This window comes from Diabrotica virgifera, chromosome 2 (genome assembly GCF_917563875.1).
Source record: "Diabrotica virgifera virgifera chromosome 2, PGI_DIABVI_V3a".
Lineage (NCBI taxonomy): Eukaryota > Metazoa > Arthropoda > Insecta > Coleoptera > Chrysomelidae > Diabrotica > Diabrotica virgifera.
This window is the reverse complement of record NC_065444.1, coordinates 152303357-152324244: the sequence shown is the minus strand read 5'-3', so window position 1 is coordinate 152324244 and position 20888 is coordinate 152303357. Positions and strand designations below refer to the sequence as shown.

At 33.6% G+C, this 20888-nt stretch overlaps 1 protein-coding gene across 1 annotated transcript; it reads right to left on the bottom strand.

Moving 5' to 3' along the window:
* Positions 1-291: 291 nt before the first annotated feature.
* On the bottom strand, positions 292-20621 carry LOC114330122 (proton-coupled folate transporter). The gene is made up of 6 exons (XM_028279437.2): positions 20324-20621; positions 18605-18862; positions 12660-12834; positions 4639-5201; positions 2890-3121; positions 292-479 (listed from the first exon to the last, which is right to left on the bottom strand). The coding sequence occupies exons 1-6, from the start codon at positions 20403-20405 to the stop codon at positions 374-376; spliced, it is 1416 nt and encodes a 471-aa protein (XP_028135238.2). The 5' UTR covers positions 20406-20621; the 3' UTR covers positions 292-373.
* Between the last annotated feature and the right edge of the window lie 267 nt (positions 20622-20888).

Below are 20888 nucleotides of genomic sequence, written 5' to 3'. Positions count from 1 at the left end.
TCGTGGATGTTGCGAATGCTCTTTATTTAGTTAATAATGAATTTATGCGTTACTTTACGGATGCACTGTATAAATTACAATAATTATTGTGTTAATAAACAAGTTTAAGTAATTTTAATTTATAAAAAGTGACATTCGCCACCTGAACCTAACTTCAGCCCGTGAGTAATGACCTGTGAGTAATGAATTATTACTCACGGGTAAAGTAGTGGCTGTTATTATCTATTCAAAAATAGTGAATAATGAGGATGTTATTAAAGGGTCGTAGAAAAAAAAACAATTATTTAATATAAAAATATATTAATATTATAAAAAATTTAATTTCAAATAAATACTTATATAATAAATATTATGTAATAATTAACTAGCATATTCAAATCAGCTCCTGATTAGTCTTTTCATCACCAGATTCATGAACGTCCTCTTTAGTTGAAACACTCTCTGTTTCATTCGATTGCCTGCTCACTAATATAATGCTACTACAATAAACAAAACAATAAGTTTAGTTTAAATACAAATAATCCAAACACATCCTATGAGTTATGTATATAGAAAAATTAATTAAAATAAGATAGAGGAAAAATTAGATGCCGTCAAAAACATTACAAAATCATCTCTAAATAGACATTTTGGACAATTGTATCTTAGAGATGTCTAAAGAGAATTAGTTTACAGCAAAATGAAAAGCTATATACAACCAAATTCCTGGACATACAACTAGATAAAATACATCTTCACCAAAAGAAAGCCACTTCAATAAAAGTACTGGATCCTGGGCAGACATTCAAGAAAAGAAAATTGTCAAATTTATTTAATTTCAAAGTTTAGCTTGGCTGTTCCACTTAGCTTAAAAAATTAGAGAGGCGAAAGAAAAAGAAGCAATGGAGGGATGCCAAGAAATTGAGATAAAACAATCAAAGTACGATAGTCACAATGTACATAGGAAAATTAAAGAACTCACAGGTTGACTAAGACGGAGACAGAGAGGAAATCTAACTGATTCTGACGGAAACATCATCTTAGATAAACAGAGTAAAATTAGAACGTGGAAAGAATATCTAGAAAAACTATTTGAAGACCTTTGAGCTAGAAGAAGAGGTAAATGATGGACCAAGAATATTACAGCAGGAAGTTTATTCTGCCATAACACAGCTAAAGGATGGCAAAGCAGCAGGTCCCGATAATATACAAGCAGAACTACTCAAACTGATGTACAACGAATCAATAGCAATAATCACAAAGATATTCAACAACATATACAACTCTGGACAAATACCAACAGAATGGCTGAAGTCTGAGTTTATTGCACTTCCAAAAAAACCAGGAGCCAAAAAGTGCGAAGAATACCGTACGATAAGCCTGATGAGTCATCTCCTAAAATTGTTCCTAAAGGTAATCCATACGAGAATTTACAAGCTATGTGAAAGTCAAATTTCGCCCAACCAGTTCGGGTTCATAAATACTTTTGTTACGAGAGAGGCTTTGTTTTCAATACAAGTCTTATTCCAGAGATGCAGAGACGTAAATTGCGACGTATACGCATGTCTGGTTGATTACGAGAAGGCGTTTGATCGAGTACAACACGTCAAGATGATGCAAATACTAAAAGAAGCAGGAATTAACAACCAAGATCTAAAAATAATTAAGAAACCTTTACTGGAATCAGACTGCAAACCTCAGAGTTGACGGTGAACTCACCGAATATGTCAAAATCATGCGTGGAGTGAGGCAAAGCTGCATTTTGTCCCCCCCCCTATTTTTAATCTTTACTCTGAAAAAATATTTATCAAAGCTTTGCACGAAACTGAAAAAGGTATTCTACTAAACGGGTACCGGCTAAATAATATCAGACATGCAGATGACACCATAGTATTTGCGGACAACCTACAAGTCCTCATGGACAAAATCACGTATTACAGTCAACAATATGGACTCAATATAAACGTAAACAAAACAAAGCTTATGACCGTCAGAAAGAAAAAGATAACAGAAGGTCAACTCTATATCAACCAAACCCCTGTGGAAAGAGTGAGGCACTACAACTACCTCGGCACCATAATAAATGAAGAATGGACCAATAACCAAGAAATAAGAGCTCGCATCGGAAAAGCTAGATCAATCTTCAACCGTATGGGGGCGTTTTTCAAGAGCCACAACCTTTCTCTTGGTAAAAAAGTAAGAATGCTGAGATGTTACGTATTCTCTGTCCTTTTTTATGGTGTTGAATCATGGACCTTGAACGACGATATGTGCCGAAAATTGGAAGCATTTGAGATGTGGCTATATCGGAGAATTCTTAAAATCCCATGGACTGATCGGGTCACAAATGAGGAGGTTCTTAGAAGAATGGGGAAGAACCGAGAAGTACTAACCACCATCAAATCTGGAAAGTTGGAATACTTTGGACACATTATGCGAATGAAGCCATCCTACAAGCCATCCTGCAAGGAAAAATATTTGGAAAGCGAGGTCCAGGAAGAAGAAGAACATCATGGTTAAAGAACCTCAGAACCTGGTTCAACACAACATCTGTGCAGCTTTTCCGCGTTGCTGCAGATAAAGTGAAGATTGCCATGATGATCGCCAACATTCGTCACGGATAGGCACATCAAGAAGAAGAAGCTATTCCACTTTATCCTGCTCTCCCCTAATATCTCCCGTTGTTTATTAATTTTTTTGTGAAAGGTGCTATGGAGGACTTTGAAAGCAATACAGGAGGCCACGAGTGAAGTAAAACAAGCTTCTTAATTGGTCAATTTTCAGCTTTTAAACATATTGCAAGTTGGACTTGTTTAAATTATCAGACAAAGTACAAAGTTTACTTTTATGACATTTAGTAATGTAATAATAATTATATTTATTATCTTTAAAAATTAGAAAAATACTTACAGCACAAGTATGAGAGCAATTACATCAAATCCAATAGAGACATAGTTATACAATCCTGACTTTGTTTCGGTATAAATAAGACTGTAAATAAGTCCACTGACCATCTGCAGAAGACTATTAACTACAGTGATTAAAGAGAATATTTTTCCCATGTCATCTCGGGGTAGAATCTTTGCTATTGAAGTTCGGATCATAGGATTAATCATTCCTACAAATATGCCAATGAAGACAGCTGGAACAATGAAAGAAATAAATGTATATTTTTGCATCAGTTATGTTCTCCAAACATATTTCTTGAAACAGTAATATCAAGAAACATATTTAGAGTAGTAGAAAAACTACAGTGAAATTTGAAATGATTATCTACATTGCAATCTCATGATGCAATACAAATAAATAATTAAATTTGTCCAGGAAATGAAGCTTTTCACCTCACAATTTTTACAGAATGGATGGATTTGCTTTTAAAATTTGAGAATAAGTAGTGGATAGTCCAAGGATCAAAATCTATACGATGCCGAAAGTCGCTTTTACCATGGGGGTGGTTGTCACCCAATCTCGGGGGTGGAAATTTTTTATAATTCGACCGCAAAAGTTGATAGCAACATTAATTCTAAGCAAAAAAACGTTCTATCCGTTTGTTTGATAAAATTAATAGTTTTAGATTTATTCGCTATCGAATGTGTTAGTTTTATCTAAGAAATCAATGGTTTTCGATATAGGTACTCATTTACAATTCACTCAATTTGTGCCGTAGAAAAAAATTTTTTCAAACCATATTCTTGGGAATTAAATAATCTACAAATTCATATTTAAATATGTTTTCGTCTCTCTGATGGTAATCTGTCTATTCTGAAGAAAATGGCATTTTTTTACCAAACTAAAAAAATTCGGTATTCGCTTTTAACTCCAGTTTTTTAAAAATTAATCATTATAAGCCAGTCAAACTTCTAGAATCTATTAATAATACATAAATAAAGAAGAATAAATAAGACTAATGACTAAAAACACCGCTAACTTAAATTATTTTGCTTTCAGTTGGATTTCTCTTTTTTTTTTTTTCAAAAAAATATTGATTTTTTAGCCTTAACTTTTTACTGTTTATCTTAGAAGTTAAGTGACAAAGAATTTTTTAGGTTTTTATAAGATCTATTATTTCATACACACTAAAAACTCCCTAAGAATTGTACAGTGAAGACGCTTGAGTTGGAATAAATTAATTTTCTCGAGAATGGGCGACTCTGAAGATAAATCCGGAAACAGGTCGATTTTTATTTTTAAATTATAATTTTTTGGCATATATATCATACTAGTGACGTCATCCATCTGGGCATGATGACGTAATCGACTTTTTTTTAAATGAGAATCGGTGTCGTGTGACAGCTCATTCGAAAAGTTAGTCAATACTCTATTCACTAATATAAACATTAACATAATTATTTATTAAATTAAGAAACATAATAAATTATTATGAAGGAAGCATATAAAATTAAATTATAATATAAAATTTTTTGTATTAGATACTTGTAACAAAACAAAATAATTATTGATATCGTTTGTATTTTGCGAACGATTTCTGAAGTGGAAATCAAAACATTAAAATAAACGTATGTATTTTGAACTGAAATTATGGTTTATGCCCAACAAAAAAATTGAATAAAGGGGAAAAAGTAATGCATGTCCTATGCAGTATTAGGAATTGTATTGTAGTGTTAACAAAATGATCAGAATTAAAAAAAAGATACTTACTTATATAAATGTGCCAGTTTTCTTTTGCCAATGCATAAACAAGCGAAGAACCAATAGCACTTATAAATCCCAGAATAACTAAAGATGCTTCCTTCATCTTCAATTTTTTGTAGAGTATGAACATAAGACCAATTGTAGCCACCATTCCAACTACGCTACCCCAAGCAGTGAACTCATTTTTGTCGGTCATAGTCCATTCAAATACATTTCGTAGATACATAGTTTTTACATTGCCTTCTCCTGAATTTATTATATTTAGTATAAACAAAATGCTAAGCCAAGTTAACAAAATAAATCTTTTGTTGTTCGATCTTTTTCTGCCAGCAACTACGAATAATTCTGTTAAGTTTTTGCACGTGAATACATTTGAAACTGTTGCTTTGTTATCCTCGCCTACTTTAAGTGATTCTGGTACCAAAAAGTATGTATAGATTGTGGCTAATATTATAAGAACAGCGCAGAAACCGCCAACTGCAGCATAACTTGTAGCATATAATAGAGGAGTGCTGGCCAACGTTCCAAAACAAGTACAAAATACCATTATAACTTCAAATACTGCCATTCTAAAATAAAATAAAATTTGTAATAAATATTAAAAAAAAAAAATAATACATAAAAATTTTCTAATTATAAAGGCAATAATCTTTATGATACATAATATCATATAACAATATCAATCACCATTTCCGATACATTCTGCCTAAGCGTCTCTTCCTAGGTCCTTTTGGTCTTCCTCTCCTACTCTCCAAGGAACTGAAGATCATTCGTATCGGATGATTAACGTCTCGACGTTGAACATGACCAAACCATTTTAACTTTTGTTCTCCCATTTTGGAACCTTCCCAAGTCTATTACGCCAGTCAGTCCTATCCATTTCCAACCGTTGTCAGTTTGCTGCGCCTATTTTTCTCCCATCTTCATCCACACCATCCTTCCATCTGAGTTTTGACCAACCCTTATTTCTACTTTCCACAGGTTGTGACATAAGGATTCTTCTAGGAGGGTTGTTTTGCTGTGATCTTGCCAGATGTCCTGCCCATCTTAGTCCTCCTATTCTTATAAGAGATACTACGTCTTTACCACCAAATATAAGTTTATATCTGTGGTAAACCCCGTAGTTATACCTCCTCCTCCAAATACCATTTTCACAGATGCCATCGAATATTCCTCTCAGGATCCTTCGTTCAAATATAAGCAGGAGGTTTTCGTCTGCGTTGGAGATGGTCCATGTCTTTGATATATATGTTAAGACTGGTTGTATAACGGTTTTACATATAGTTATTTTTGTTTTTCGACTTAAGTTTCTGCTCCTCATATGTATACTCAGTCCAAACTAGCATTTGTTTGCTAGGAGTGTCCATCGCTTGATTTCTTCCGTCATAGCGATCTCCTTGGTGATCACCCTAAGTCTTCCTGGTGCCTAAGTATGTGAATTTGTCGACCACTTCAAAGGTAGAGTTATCAACCGTGAATTGGCGGCCGATGTTTATGGCTCTATTGTTGGTTGTTGATGCCATCATCTTAGTTTTCTCCTTGATTTCTTGCAGGCCCATATTTTTTGAGACATTTGAGAAGATGGTATGCATTTCTTCTAGCTTGCGTGTTGTGCGGGCAACTCGGTCCACGTCATCTGCATATGCCAAAATTTGGGATGATTTATTAAAAATATTTCCCCTGTTCTCTATTTGAGCATCTCTAACCGCCTTTTCCAGAGCTACGTTAAAAAGGAGACACGCCAGCGCATCTCCCTGTCGCAACCCAACATGCGTTTCAAACGCCTGTGCTTGTTCGCCCTGTATTTCAACTTTTCAAACAACTTTACGCATTGTAGCCTTAACCAATATTATCATTCTATCAGGGATGTGGAATTCATCCATGGGTTCATACAATTTATTTTTTAGGACACTTTCATAGGCCGATTTAAAATCTACACAAAGATGGTATGTGTCGGTATTGAAATTATTGGTTTTTTCCAGTATTTGCCTTAGCACAAATATCTGGTCTGTTGTTGATCGACCAGGCCTAAAACCACTTTGATAATCTCCAAGAAGCTCCTCTGAATGTGCACTTAGGCGACCATATAAGATACTCGAAAATATTTTGTAAGCTGTATTAAGGAGGGTTATTCCTCTATAGTTTTTACATTCCAATTTATCACCCTTTTTGTGTAACGGGCAAACGATTCCAATACACCACTCTTCCAGGATTTGTTCCTTGTTTCTGGCTCTCAGTATTATTTTATATATTTGATTAGTCAGAGTAGCACCTCCACATTTAATAAGTTCCGCTGGTATGCCATCAATTCCTTCTAGTGGTATGGCACCACTCCTAGACTACCTTTAATATAATTACTCTTAATTTTATCCTTTTTTGTCAGTTCACTCATCCGTCTATACTATCTGACACATGCACTCGTTGTTCCTCTTTCTTTTTAACTACTCAGTATTTAGTTCCGTACATTATAGCTGGTGTTATGCTTGTTTTATAGAATTTTTCCTTCAGTTTAATAATTTTACCAGTCACTTCTTTACACTGCGTCCATCCAATTCTAATCCTACTGCATGAATCTCCATTTATTTCAGCATTAGTCTGTGATACCGATCCTATGTATATGTATTCTTCTTCTTCTTCTGGTAGCACTACAACCCAGGGTGTGCCTTGGCTGACTGCACAACTCGCTTTCATCTCGAACGGTCGTTCATGATAGTTGGGTCAGTGTGTAGCCCCATTGTTCTTAAAACTGATCATATGTTGTCTCTCCATCGCATTCGTGGGCGTCCTAAGGCCCTTCTTCCTGTGGGGGCTTCCTCCCAGATCAGTTTGGTAGGGCGGTTATTAGGGAGTCTATGGACATGGCTAGCCCATCTTAGACGCTGAGATTTAATTTCTTGGGCTATGTCATTCGCCCTATACATCTGCTTGACCTCAGCATTTATTCTCATTCCAAAGATTCTTCTGAGGATTTTTCTCTCAAAACATCTAAGTTTTCTTTCAATTATTTTGGTCATAGTCCACGTCTCACACCCATACATGAGCATCGGTCTAATCACTGTTTTATATATTCTGATTTTTGATACTCCTGTTAGACTCTTAGATTTAATAGTATTGTGGAGGCTATACATACATATGTATGCTTCCTGAATTCTCCCTTTAATCTTTTCTGTAATATCGTTATCTGCAGTGATTGTTGCTTCGAGATATTTGAAACTCTCCACTCTTTCAAAGTTATATGGGTAATCGTAACATTTTGCTTTATTCTATCTCGTCCCTTTTGTCTGTTAATGCACATGTATTTGATTTTCTCTTAATTTAACCTTAAGCCAGTTTTCTTTGCCTCTACCTCCAATTTATTGAAAATTTCCTTCACATTGGTGACTGTGTTTCCCACAATGTCAATATCATCCACGTATACTTACTCCGTGGAGTTATAACTCTTCGTGGGTTTTAGCCGACTCGTATTTAGCCGACTCGTCATCCGCGTATGCTAGTTGTAATTTTGGTCCATTTACTGTCAGTAATTTTGTTCTAATTTGTGCTGTTTTTACTACTTTCTCCAGGATTATATTAAAAAGGAGAGGTGACAGCGCATCTCCTTTTTTCAGGTCACTGCTTATTCCGAAAGATTTTGAGAGTTTGTTTCCTATCCGTACTCTGGATCTACAGCCGTTTACGCATATTTTAACAAGTTGGATAAGTTTTTTTGGAACTGAAAGTTCCGACATTGCATTCCACATCTGATCCCTTTTAATGCTATCGTACGCTTGTCAGAAATCTATGAAGAGCTTATGGATAGCTCTATTGAATTCCCATCTTGTCTTCAAGCAGCTGAGTAAAAATCATGATATAATGAAACCCGAAAAATCTGGTCTATGGTCGATCAATTTTTTCAGAAGCCGGCTTGGTATTCCCCTATGAAATCTTCTACAAACGATGTTAGCCTACTTAATAGGATAAGATTCGATAAGATTTTATACGCCGTATTAGGTAAAGAGATGCCTCTATAATTAGAGCACTTGGTTTTGTCTCCATTTTTGTGGACGGGGATTAATACACTTTCGTGCCATTTTGTTGGTATTTCCTCTTCTTTCCATATAAGTGTTATTATTTTGTGTTTTTGTATATGCATACTATGCTTATAACCAGTGGCGGCTCGTGGCTTTAGGGACAGGGTCGGCAAGGTTTTGTCTCCTCAGATAGGTATGCCATCTAATTAAAAGGCTTCAATTTCATAGAAGATTTTTGGTTTTTGTTTTTTTTTTTTATTTTTTTTTTGTAAACCTGTTTATAAATTAACTCATGTTGTTTCGAAGTAGCAAAATGGGTTATAAGGTCATTGTAAAATTTGTTATTGTTTTGGAGAGGTTTTAAAAGTTTTTTTCTATTGACATTTGAGACAAGTTTGACATTCTCTCTTGTTTCATGGTGTTTCGACAATACGTTTTGACTCTTTTGAGACAAGAGAAATTCCGTTCATTTGAGGCAGAATTTGCCCACATTTGAGCAAAATAATTTATTAAATTCGGGAACAGTTTGTTATATGTACCTAATGAATTGCAGTATATAAAATTAAACATATTTTGTAACTTATCCCACCTTCCAAAAATATTTAGATCAGCATATAAAACTGTTAATCCATTTTCTTATTTTATTTGATTAAAGAATGATGGATACGTTTTAGTGAACTTGTCTAATAGATATTTTGAAAATTCTTTGGAAATAATAATTGAGTTATCCTTCCACTCAAAAAGGTCCGGAACATTGTTTAAATAATCAAAATGTCAAAAAATGAAGAAAAACTTTTTCTTTTTTTTTTCTTCATTTTTTAATTTTAACTTTCAAAGTATTCACTTCCGAGGAAAGTTACACTGACATAAAAGTTGGGTAACTAAATTTCCTACAATATAGGGTTGGTTAAACATTTTAGAAAGTGTCATCCTTGTTGCAAAACAGCAATAATTGCGAAAAAACATAAAAAATAAGTATTCGCATTTTACGTTTTTCAACCATTTATGATACACTTACGACCTTCATATTTTAACCAGAAAACCTTTATGATATAATTAAACAATACTGTAAATTTCATTAAGATCGATTCGATACATTTTGCAAAATAAGTTTTGCAATCCAGCTGTTGCAAAAAAAATTAATTTTTTTAAAATGATGCAGTACTGACAATAAAGCAGATAGCAAGTTGAATTTTTTTTACATATAGAGGAAAGGTACAGTATTCTTCTATACGTAAAAATAAATTCAAGTTGCTGTCTGCTTTATTCTCAGTTCTGCAACATTTTGAAAAAGTGAATTTTTTTGCGAAAGCTGTATTTCAAAATTTATCTTGCAAAATCTATTGAACCGATCTAAATGAAGTTCATAGTATTGTTTTATTATATGATATAGTTTTTCTGGGTAAAATTATAAAGGTCCTAAGTGTAGCATAAAAGGTTGGAAAACGTAAAATGCGAATAATTGTTTTTTATGATTTTTTCGCATTTATTGCTATTTTGCAACAATGGTGACAATTTTTAAAAATGTTAGCTAATCCTATATTGTAGGAAATTTAATTATGCAACTTTTATGTCAGTGCAACTTTTCTCAAAAATGAATACTTTTAAAGTTATAATCAAAAAATGAAGGGAAAATCGAATTCTTCCTTAATTTTTTGACATTTCTGGTTATTTAAACAATGTTCCGGACCTTTTTGAGTGGGAGGATAACTCAAATTAATATTATTATATGAGTTATTTTCAAGCAATTTCTGCAAACAAATATGAGTCACCTCTCAACGTCAAAATTAATGTTATGTCCTAATATTTTTACATATGCGCCCTGGTCATAAGTACGTGTCTTGTTGCCGTTTGCAGATCACCGCTGGGCTCGGCAGATTGTTTTTCTGCAGTACTTGTCATTCAAATAAATACGGGGAATGTATAATTGGTTGCCCATCGGCTAATATTCCATAGCGTCTTATTACAAGCAAATGGTCAATCTGGGTACGGCTTGTCGAAGCGGGCCTTGAATTCACACAATCGCAGTCGGGTGTATGGCTGGTTAGGATAGGATCATTAATTTGAAAAGTCTCTTACGCGCAGCGCACAGGTATCACTTAACGTATTAGATCGATGGAATTCTCTTAAAAACAATGAATAAAATTTAGTCTGTATTATCTCACAGATATTTTTTTTATTCACAGAAACGAATATCATCAACTCTGATTAACTTATATATTTAAAAAAATCTATAATGTGTCCATAAATGTGCGGGTCGGCACTGCCGACCCTGCCGACCCTGACCAACCGCCACTGCTTATAACTATTTTTTACGCCAAATGCCTACCTATGCCAAATTCTCAAACTTGACAAAGAAACTACTTCCCAGGCGAAATTCTGAAACTTGACAAAGAAACTCAAAGTGCGGAAATCACTAAAAGAGCAAGACTGGTATGGGCAGAATTTGGTAAATTTAGTTACATACTTAATTTTAGATAAGGTTCGTGAACATAGTGGATGGTGGCGCTCTCGGACCGTGCAACAGTGTGCGCTGCGCCTCAACGGTCCAATAGGTGGCGGTTTATATATAGAGGAGCGCATGCCGTATAGATGGGAGCAGTTGCAGTGAGGTTTGTAAACATAGTGAATGGTTGGCACTCCCGGACCGTGCAGCAGTGCGCGCTCCGCCTCGGCGTTCCAATTGGTGACGGTTAATATGTAGAGGAGCGCATACCGTATCTATTGGAGCAGTTGCAGGGAGCGCAAGAGGTTTGTGAACATAGTGGATGGTTGGCGCTCCTGGACCGTGCAACAGTGCGCGCTCCGCCTCGGTGGTCCAATATTACGAACATAGTGGGTACATAACTTTAGAAAGACGGGTATTCTGGTATTCAGTTTTGTTGTAATCTAGGGCTGTGGAGGGCGGGCTACATAAGGGAGGTTTTCTAGTGTTGTAGACAATATGTCGATTTGTCGAATTTATGCAACTGGCACAGTGCGAGATACAGGATTGAAAAGTGTAAACTGGAAACATATAAATAATTTCTAAAAAAGATAGAGGGTCGTTCGACTTCGTTTTTGACAAAGAAGCTGAAGAAGGTGTAGGCAATGTTCTAACCATACTATTTTTGTTTATCAAAAATGCCAGGTCCATTTACACTCTAAATGTTTTGAGACTTATCACAAAAAATAAAATTGTGTATTTCAATTTTTATATCTCAGTCCCGCCAAAGGTTCGAAAACGAACCAGTATTGTTATTGTGATACCTGCCATTATCAAAATGTAAAATAATTTGTTACGAATGTATAAGTTTATTTTACTCTAGTTAAAATATATTACATATTATTGCAGTATTTCTTTGCTTGGCGGTTAATGGGTTAAGAACATTGGGGCTACCTACTAACCCAACTATCATGATCGACCGTTCGAGAGGGGAGCGAGTTGTGCAATCAGCTTAGGCCCACCCCGGCTTGTAGTGCTACGAGAAGAAATCTTTAAATCGATCTTTAAATAAACATTCCAAATACTCTGTTTTATCAATGAAAAGTCGACGAAAACAAATAAACAAACATGAACGTTCTTTCGAAACTCACAACTTTTTTTTACAGAGCGCGCTTACAAAATAACGCGAGCCTAGAACGGTTTTCTAGTTCCTAGGCCATTTTTAAATCCAAATTGCTTATTACTCATCCAACTTTCGCACACAAGTACTTTTGATACAAATTGAGGTGGGCCTGCTTTCCTTTGGTAATGATATAAACAGACTCTAACCAATGACCTGGTGTTTTTCTTGCGTTGTAAATTTTGTTAAAGAAAGTAGGCAAGTAGGTAATATTTTCCTCATCCAAAAGTTTCAGTAGCAGGGAGTTGATCTGGTCCAGGTGCTATATTAATTTTTGTTTTCTATAATGTTTTTCTGACTTCTCATTTCTGTATACTGGGACCTTTGTCTAACTGGTTGTCACAGGTAGTATGTAGTATTTTAACACGCCCTAATCATGCTATACTATCGATTGATGTAAATGAGTACTTACGTCAAACCTCGATTTTCGTCTGTAGACACATCATTCATGACAGATATTGCTATACTAAAAAATGTGAGTGGCCCACCACACAGCAGAGCTGGTATTGCTCCAACCATCATGTAGTATGGATTGAGATCATCAAATAATAGTACAATCACATATGAAGCAAATCCTACAGAAAGACCTAAAAAAATATATATTTCGAAATAACGATTTTAATATGATTCTGATGAGAATCTAGATTTGTATCCTACGTTAACAACTACGTTCTTTTATTATTGCGGTCCAGTTAGCTCTACAAGTAGCAACATTTTTGTGTTTTGTTTCCACTTATTTTACAACATTAAAAACTGAAAACCTTGAACTATCCATGTACAGTCCGTCCAATATAGATACCGTTGCACGTCATTATCTACGTCAGAGATCTAAGTTGACCTTGTTTCCCAATAATTACAAAAAAATCTTGAATTAATGTTAAATCAAATATATCACATAATTATTTCGGAAGTTGATTATACAACAAAACAAATTAATACTCGATATAAATAAATATTAATACTAGAAAAAGAAAACAAGAATTATGTTATAATCTTACGTTAAATAAATAAATAAGTAAATAATAAAAACAATAAATACAATAAAACAAATACTTATAGTAAGGAATGAAAACAAATCTGAAGTGTCAATACCGCAACGGTCAAATAAATGTTACCAATTTATGCCAAAATGTCACCTTTGTTCGATCGCAGTTAGAATGTAATCTGAACAAGTGTTTTTGTAAGATTTGTATTCCACTTATACAAACTAAATGAAACAAGTTGTTCTTTAAATGTACATTAATAGAAATCTTTCAATATTATTTCTACGCGTAGGAATAGAATAAAGTCTAGTGGCTGAAATTTCAGTGTACTCGACTAGACGATTATAAAAAGGAACAGACCTACCACTTAAATATTTCGTGTTGGTATTATGTGACGTCACGTGCTATGACACGGATGACGTACAACGGTATCTACATGTATTGTACGGACTGTATGTCTGTTCGTCCGTAAACGCTAAGACAAATGAGATCTTGTAATCTAGAGATGGTATTAAGTAAATATAACCAATTTGACCACGGATTTACGGTTCCATAGTTGTAGCCGGAAGTACTGTTTTAAAGTCAGCAAAATAGCACAAGCGATGTATTATTTGGCGCGTCTTAGCTAGTCGAGAATTTGTTTACCTTTTATTTTCATCTAAATTTATGTTACTAGCCTACTAGTTGCCGTTTTTTATTAGTAACTACAATATCCTTGTTTACTTGGATAATATGTCCTTGATTACTATATACAGTTTCGGTTTTTTTTCTATTTTATCCAGTTGGTTAAGATTTAATTTCAGTCAGTTTCTGAACGGGTGATCAGGCGTGTATCATCATCTACACAGACCCTAAATCTTCTATCATAACAAATGTCTTTAGGTTTATTTTGATAAGTTTATCGATTTTTCTCTTCATCATTCAATCAGCCACAACAATTCGGAACAATATCGGTCATACTACACAAACTTGTAATAGCTCGACTTTTATATATATATATATATATATATATATATATATATATATATATATATATATATATATATATATATATATATATATATATATTTATGAAAGGAAACGGCAATTGCATTTTATTTCACTTCGACCACCACCGATATTCTACACGACGTGTTTCGAGCTCATGTCAAGCTCTCGTCAGGAACATCTACAGTGTGTCAATTTTAAAACTTTCAATAGCTATATCTCACGAACAAAAGCTGAAAACGAAAAATGCTTGAAACCATTTCTAGGACAGTAAGGGGGAACTAAAATTACATGAAAGAGAACTCACCCCCATCAACCCCCTAGGCCCCACCCACCACAACCAAAAAAGTTTAAATTGCAAACTCCTACTTGTGATACATCATTGAAAAGGCTATAAAAAATGCTATCCAATGGTATAAATAAGAATTATACAGGGTGAAGCAATAATTGCGAAACTTTGGCTTAAATGAAAAATTTAATGAGGTTTTGTTGAACTACAAATTTGATAAAAATGTCAATTAAGTAAATGTTCAAAAGTGGGTTCTGTTGTTTTGTAAACAATAATACAGTCTATTTTCAAAATCTGCACGAAATTTGACAAATGTTTTTCTAGTAATAGGGCGACATGCTTGAGTAATTATTTCTCGCAATTTCCCAAGTGACGCAAGTTAGGTTTTATAAACAACTAATTTAAGGCAAAAATGGCAAATTAAGTTTTAATTAAAAAAAAAGTACGAGCGGACACTTACCATTTAAAATAATAGTCCGGGAGATAGTATTCCAAATAAAAAAGTCATAGTAGGCCAGCTGATATTAACACCCTGTATAATTATTATTTATACCATTGGATAGTACTTTTTATAGTAGGATAGTATATTACTTTTTCTATGGGGTTACCCTAAATCAGTTGTTTATAAAACTCAACTTGCTTCACTTGGGGAATTGCGAGAAAGAATTACTCAAGCATGTCGCCCTATTACTAGAGCATTTGCTAAATTTCGTGCAGAATTTGAAAATAGGCTGTATTATTGTTTACCAAACAACGGAATTCACAATAAATATTTACTTAATTGACATTTTTAGTAAATTTGTAATTCAACACAACCTTATTAAATTTTTCATTTAAGCCAAAGTTTCACAATTATTGCTTCACCCTGTATAATTATTATTTATACCATTGAATAGCATTTTTTATAACCTTTTCAATGATGTATTACAAGTAGGGGTTTGCAATTTAAACTTTTTTGGTTGTGATAGGTGGGGCCTAGGGGGTTGATGGGGGTGAGTTCTCTTTCATGTCATTTTAGTTCCCCCTTACTATCCTAGAAACGGTTTCAAGCATTTTTCGATATCAGCTTTTGTTCGTGAGATATAGCCATTGTAAGTTTTAAAATTGACACACTGTAGGTGGATGGTCGAGGTGTAACAAAATGCGGTTGGCCTTTCTGGTAATAATAAAATAACCAGACTTCAGTACACTTGGTACGACATCTATATGAATTAAACGAAAAGATTTCTCTGGTATACAGAAGAAATCTTTTCCGTAGCGGACGCGAAAATGTAAATTTCAAAGTCTTCATAAAAGACGATGAACGACAAAAGACACCTCTTTGTGTCACATATTTGTCTACAAAGCCACGTTATTCGCTACATATTCTTCAATAACGGAGAAACCGTAAATTTACATTTTCGCGTCCGCTACGGAAAAGATTTCTTCTGTATACCAGAGAAATCTTTTCGTTTAATTCATATGGATGTCGTACCAAGTGTACTGAAGTCTGGTTATTTTATTATTACCAGAAAGGCCAACCGCATTTTGTTACACCTCGACCATCCACCTAGATGTTCCTGACGAGAGCTTGACATGAGCTCGAAACACGTCGTGTAGAATATCGGTGGTGGTCGAAGTGAAATAAAATGCAATTGCCGTTTCCTTTCATATCACGGTTTCTCCGTTATTGAAGAATATGTAGCGAATAACGTGGCTTTGTAGACAAATCTGTGACACAAAGAGGTGTCTTTTGTCGTTCATCGTCTTTTATGAAGACTTTGAAATTTACATTTTCGCGTCCGCTACGGAAAAGATTTCTTCTGTATACCAGAGAAATCTTTTCGTTTAATTCATATAGATGTCGTACCAAGTGTACTGAAGTCTGGTTAGTATTTTGTTACACCTCGACCATCCACCTAGATGTTCCTGACGAGAGCTTGACATGAGCTCGAAACACGTCGTGTAGAATATCGGTGGTGGTCGAAGTGAAATAAAATGCAATTGCCGTTTCCTTTCATATCACGGTTTCTCCGTTATTGAAGAATATGTAGCGAATAACGTGGCTTTGTAGACAAATCTGTGACACAAAGAGGTGTCTTTTGTCGTTCATCGTCTTTTATGAAGACTTTGAAATTTACATTTTCGCGTCCGCTACGGAAAAGATTTCTTCTGTATACCAGAGAAATCTTTTCGTTTAATTCATATAGATGTCGTACCAAGTGTACTGAAGTCTGGTTATTTTATTATTACCAGAAAGGCCAACCGCATTTTGTTACACCTCGACCATCCACCTAGATGTTCCTGACGAGAGCTTGACATGAGCTCGAAACACGTCGTGTAGAATATCGGTGGTGGTCGAACTGAAATAAAATGCAATTTCCGTTTCCTTTCATATCACGGTTTCTCCGTTATTGAAGAATATGTAGCGAATAACGTGGCTTTGTAGACAAATCTGTGACACAAAGAGGTGTCTTTTGTCGTTCATCGTCTTTTATGAAGACTTTGAAATTTACATTTTCGCGTCCGCTACGGAAAAGATTTTGTCTGTATACCAGAGAAATCTTTTCGTTTAATTCATATATATATATATATATATATATATATATATATATATATATATATATATATATATATATATATATATATATATATATATATATACTCCTGGCAAAAAAACCGGGACACCTTAAAAATGGGTCATTTTTGATATGTCGAATCTCCTAAACCTGTTGACCGATTTTAGTGATTTTTACAATGTGTTATAGCCTTATTCTCTAAGAATATGGCTGTAGTAATAGTGTTGCTAAACAGGTAAATGTCATTGTATACCGGGTGTAAAAATAATACTGTGATTTTTCCTGAAATTTCGTAACACCCTGTGGAATATTCTAGCATTTAAAAAATATTGAAATTAAAACTCAATTGTAGCCTTAGACTTTCTTAACATTCTGCTTTTTGACTCATTCACTTATGTTGGATAATGAAAAAGTTAGGTACTTTGACAACTAGCCATGCTCTTCATCAATGTAGGGTGTTTCTAAATAAGTGCGACAAACTTTAAGGATTAATTCTGCATGAAAAAGTAATGACAGTTTGCTTTATAAACATATGTCCGTAAATGCTTCGTTTCCGAGATACTGGATGTTGAATTTTTTCTTACAAACTGTCGATATATTTATTACTCTAAAACCGGTTGAGATATGCAAATAAAATTTGGTAGGTTTTAAGAGGTAGTTATTTCACATTTTTTGACATACAACTAAAAATTTTATATTTGCCATTGGCGTGTATACAGGTAATATAACCGGGTAATATAACCCGTATGCACGCCAATGGTGAATATAAAATATATAATTGTATGTAAAAAAATACGCAATAACTGACTCTTACAACCCATCAAATTTAATTTGTATATTTCAACCGGTTTTAGAGCAATAAATAAATCGTCAATGTGTAAGAAAAAATTCAACATCCGGTATCTGGGAAACGAAGCATTTGCAGACATATGTTTATAAATCAAACTGTCATTATTTTTCATGAAAAATTACCCCTTAAAATTTGTCGCACTTATTTAGAAACACCCTACATTGATGAAGAACATGGCTAGTTGTCAAAGTATCTAACTTTTTCATTATCCAACATAAGTAAATGAGTCAAAAAGCAGAATGTTAAGGCTACAATTATGTTTTAATTTCAATATTTTTTAAATCCTAGAATATTTCACAGGGTGTTACGAACTTTCAGGAAAAAACACAGTATTATTGTTACACCCGGTATACAATGACATTTACCTGTTCAGCAACATTAGTAATACATCCATATTCTTAGAGAATAAGGCTATAACATATTAAAAAAATCACTAAAATCGGACAACAGGTTTAGGAGATTCGAGACATCAAAAATGACCCATTTTTAAGGTGTCCCGATTTTTTTGGCCAGGAGTGTACATATTTTGTGATTTGTTTTATGTTAGTCGTCATCGTTTCTGATGTATTACATAGATAAAAATTGGTTTATATGAAATATATTAATAGATCTGTATTGCAGCATCTATCGTTTGAAGTGAGTAACCGGATTTAAATATACTTTTGCAATCAAACAAAAAGCTTTACTTACAACAGAGAGTGTATATCAGCGCAGGTCTTCTTCCATGCTTGTCTGACCATGCGCCTACTCCTAGAGAAATGAGAATCGGTACAGATGAGGGAATCATTTCTGTGATAGTAAGAACATATGTGGATTTGGACTGTACTGTCTTTTCTAAATCCAGTGTTGCGTTGTCTGTATACCGTCCTAATCGCGAGCAATTTTCTTTTGGGTAGTTTTCCAAAGTATAACATGTTTTAAATGAAATTAAGTTGGTTACAATTCCAGCTAAAATATAAATTAGATTATTAAGCTATATACCAGTTCCCAATAAAAATTCAATATTGGGAAGATACATTGGATACTATTAAAATGTATGAGAATTATAAAAAATAAAATATATCATCTTAACAATCGATTACAGGCACGATTATACAGCAATTAAGAGTAAAAGAAAAATAAAAGATTAATGAATATCTAGTTAAGGTCTCCTATTTCGACAACACTACTTGTTGCCAACAGAAGAGAGCTAACATAGGTTGAGATGCTAAGTACCTTTAACGAAAAGCTATTACTAACCAAATACGATGAATCCCTAAATGTCCCTGAACCGGAAACGAAAAATATAAAACATGTGAATAAAATTTGCATAAGTCTTCACAAAAATGAAAAAATACCAAAAACAAGATCAAAGGAGGCCGAAGGTGAAAATGTAAATACAATTAAAAACAGAAATGAAAAATACAGAAATGTACCTATCATATAAGTACACCAACTGAAGTAACATAATTTTTTTAGTTACATAAGAGAAACAAGATTTTTTTGAAAATTACCCAGCAGAAAAACTTAATCCAATAAACAAAGCACTGAGTACCTGTAGAAAAAAATATATGGAAATTAGATATTGATCTAAACGAATTGGTAAAAAAGGACTAGACCTAAATCCGAAAACGGATATAAAAACAGAATATACTAAATTCCAAAATTGTAAAAGAAAGCATAGATAACCTACATATAAATTTCTTTCAAACACAGCTATTAGATTTTTCTTAATTGGCAGGTTTAGATCCCGAAGAAGACACAATCATTTTAAAATTGTTTTCACATGCCATCCTGATCAGAATACGAAATAAACCTAGAATCCAAAACGTTCAATAAAAGTTTAACCCATAGAAACTAGAAAACAAGGCATAATCATATACTAGAAAGAAATTCAGAAGGGTTGCAGCGGGAGAGTTGCAGAATTTATGAAAATTATGTGCCACAGATTTAAAACTTTTGCTCGCGAAGAAACAAATAATGACTTTGCAGGACATTTTAAGGGACATTCTAATAAGTAAATCGTAAATCGCCTAGAATATTAAAGGAAATTGTTATAGATATTATTACGGGTTAAATTTTATCAATTATATTATTGATTGGTAATATTCGTTTATGCCGCACTCCATTTTGTTATTTTTCCAAATGCCAGAAAATAAACAGAAATTATTTAAACCTGAAATTTTGTTACCCCATGTGGTGTACCCCAGAAGGTTAATTTATTTGTAGTAGAAATGTAAGATGGTATTCACACATTAGTTGACAATGGACAATTAAAAGAGAAATATAATATGTCCAAGGCTGGAACGTCAAATAAATAGATAGGCAAAATTAGGAAATATTTGACAGTAATATTCTCAAAAATATGTATAAATCATACAGTGTTCAATATTATGAAAAGGGTAATAATGGTTATGCAGAATTACTTACCATATGTCATAAAAGCAAAATACACCAATAGAAGAGGGATTTCTATAGTGGGTTTAAAATTTGAAAATATTTTTGGCGCCATTTTATTTTTATATTTTTATTTTAGCGCAACTATTATTTTATTTTGTATGCTGTATGAAGCAAATTAGAAATATATATATATATATATATATATATATATATATATATAGAAATTTTAAGTATATTTTGATAGATAAGAGTTAGATAATAAGTGGTGATTAGATGAGTAACGCTGGTATTACAGGAAGGAATCTACAAACGCGCCATAAAATAATTCTTGTAAGATTTCGTTTACAAATGTTTCTATTAATTAAACTACAGGTGTACTTATCTTATCTTTCAACAGGTGTACACAACGTATTAGAAATGCGTTATCTAATAAAACATATGATATTATTGCAACCCTGAAAAAAGTATTCGAGACACTAAACTAGACTATGAGACAATACAAGGGTGTCCAGAAACCCTCTTGACAAACGAAGGCCGGAGATTCGTCACATAATTTTAAGATAATTTAACCCTTAACTACAGAGATCCGGTATTT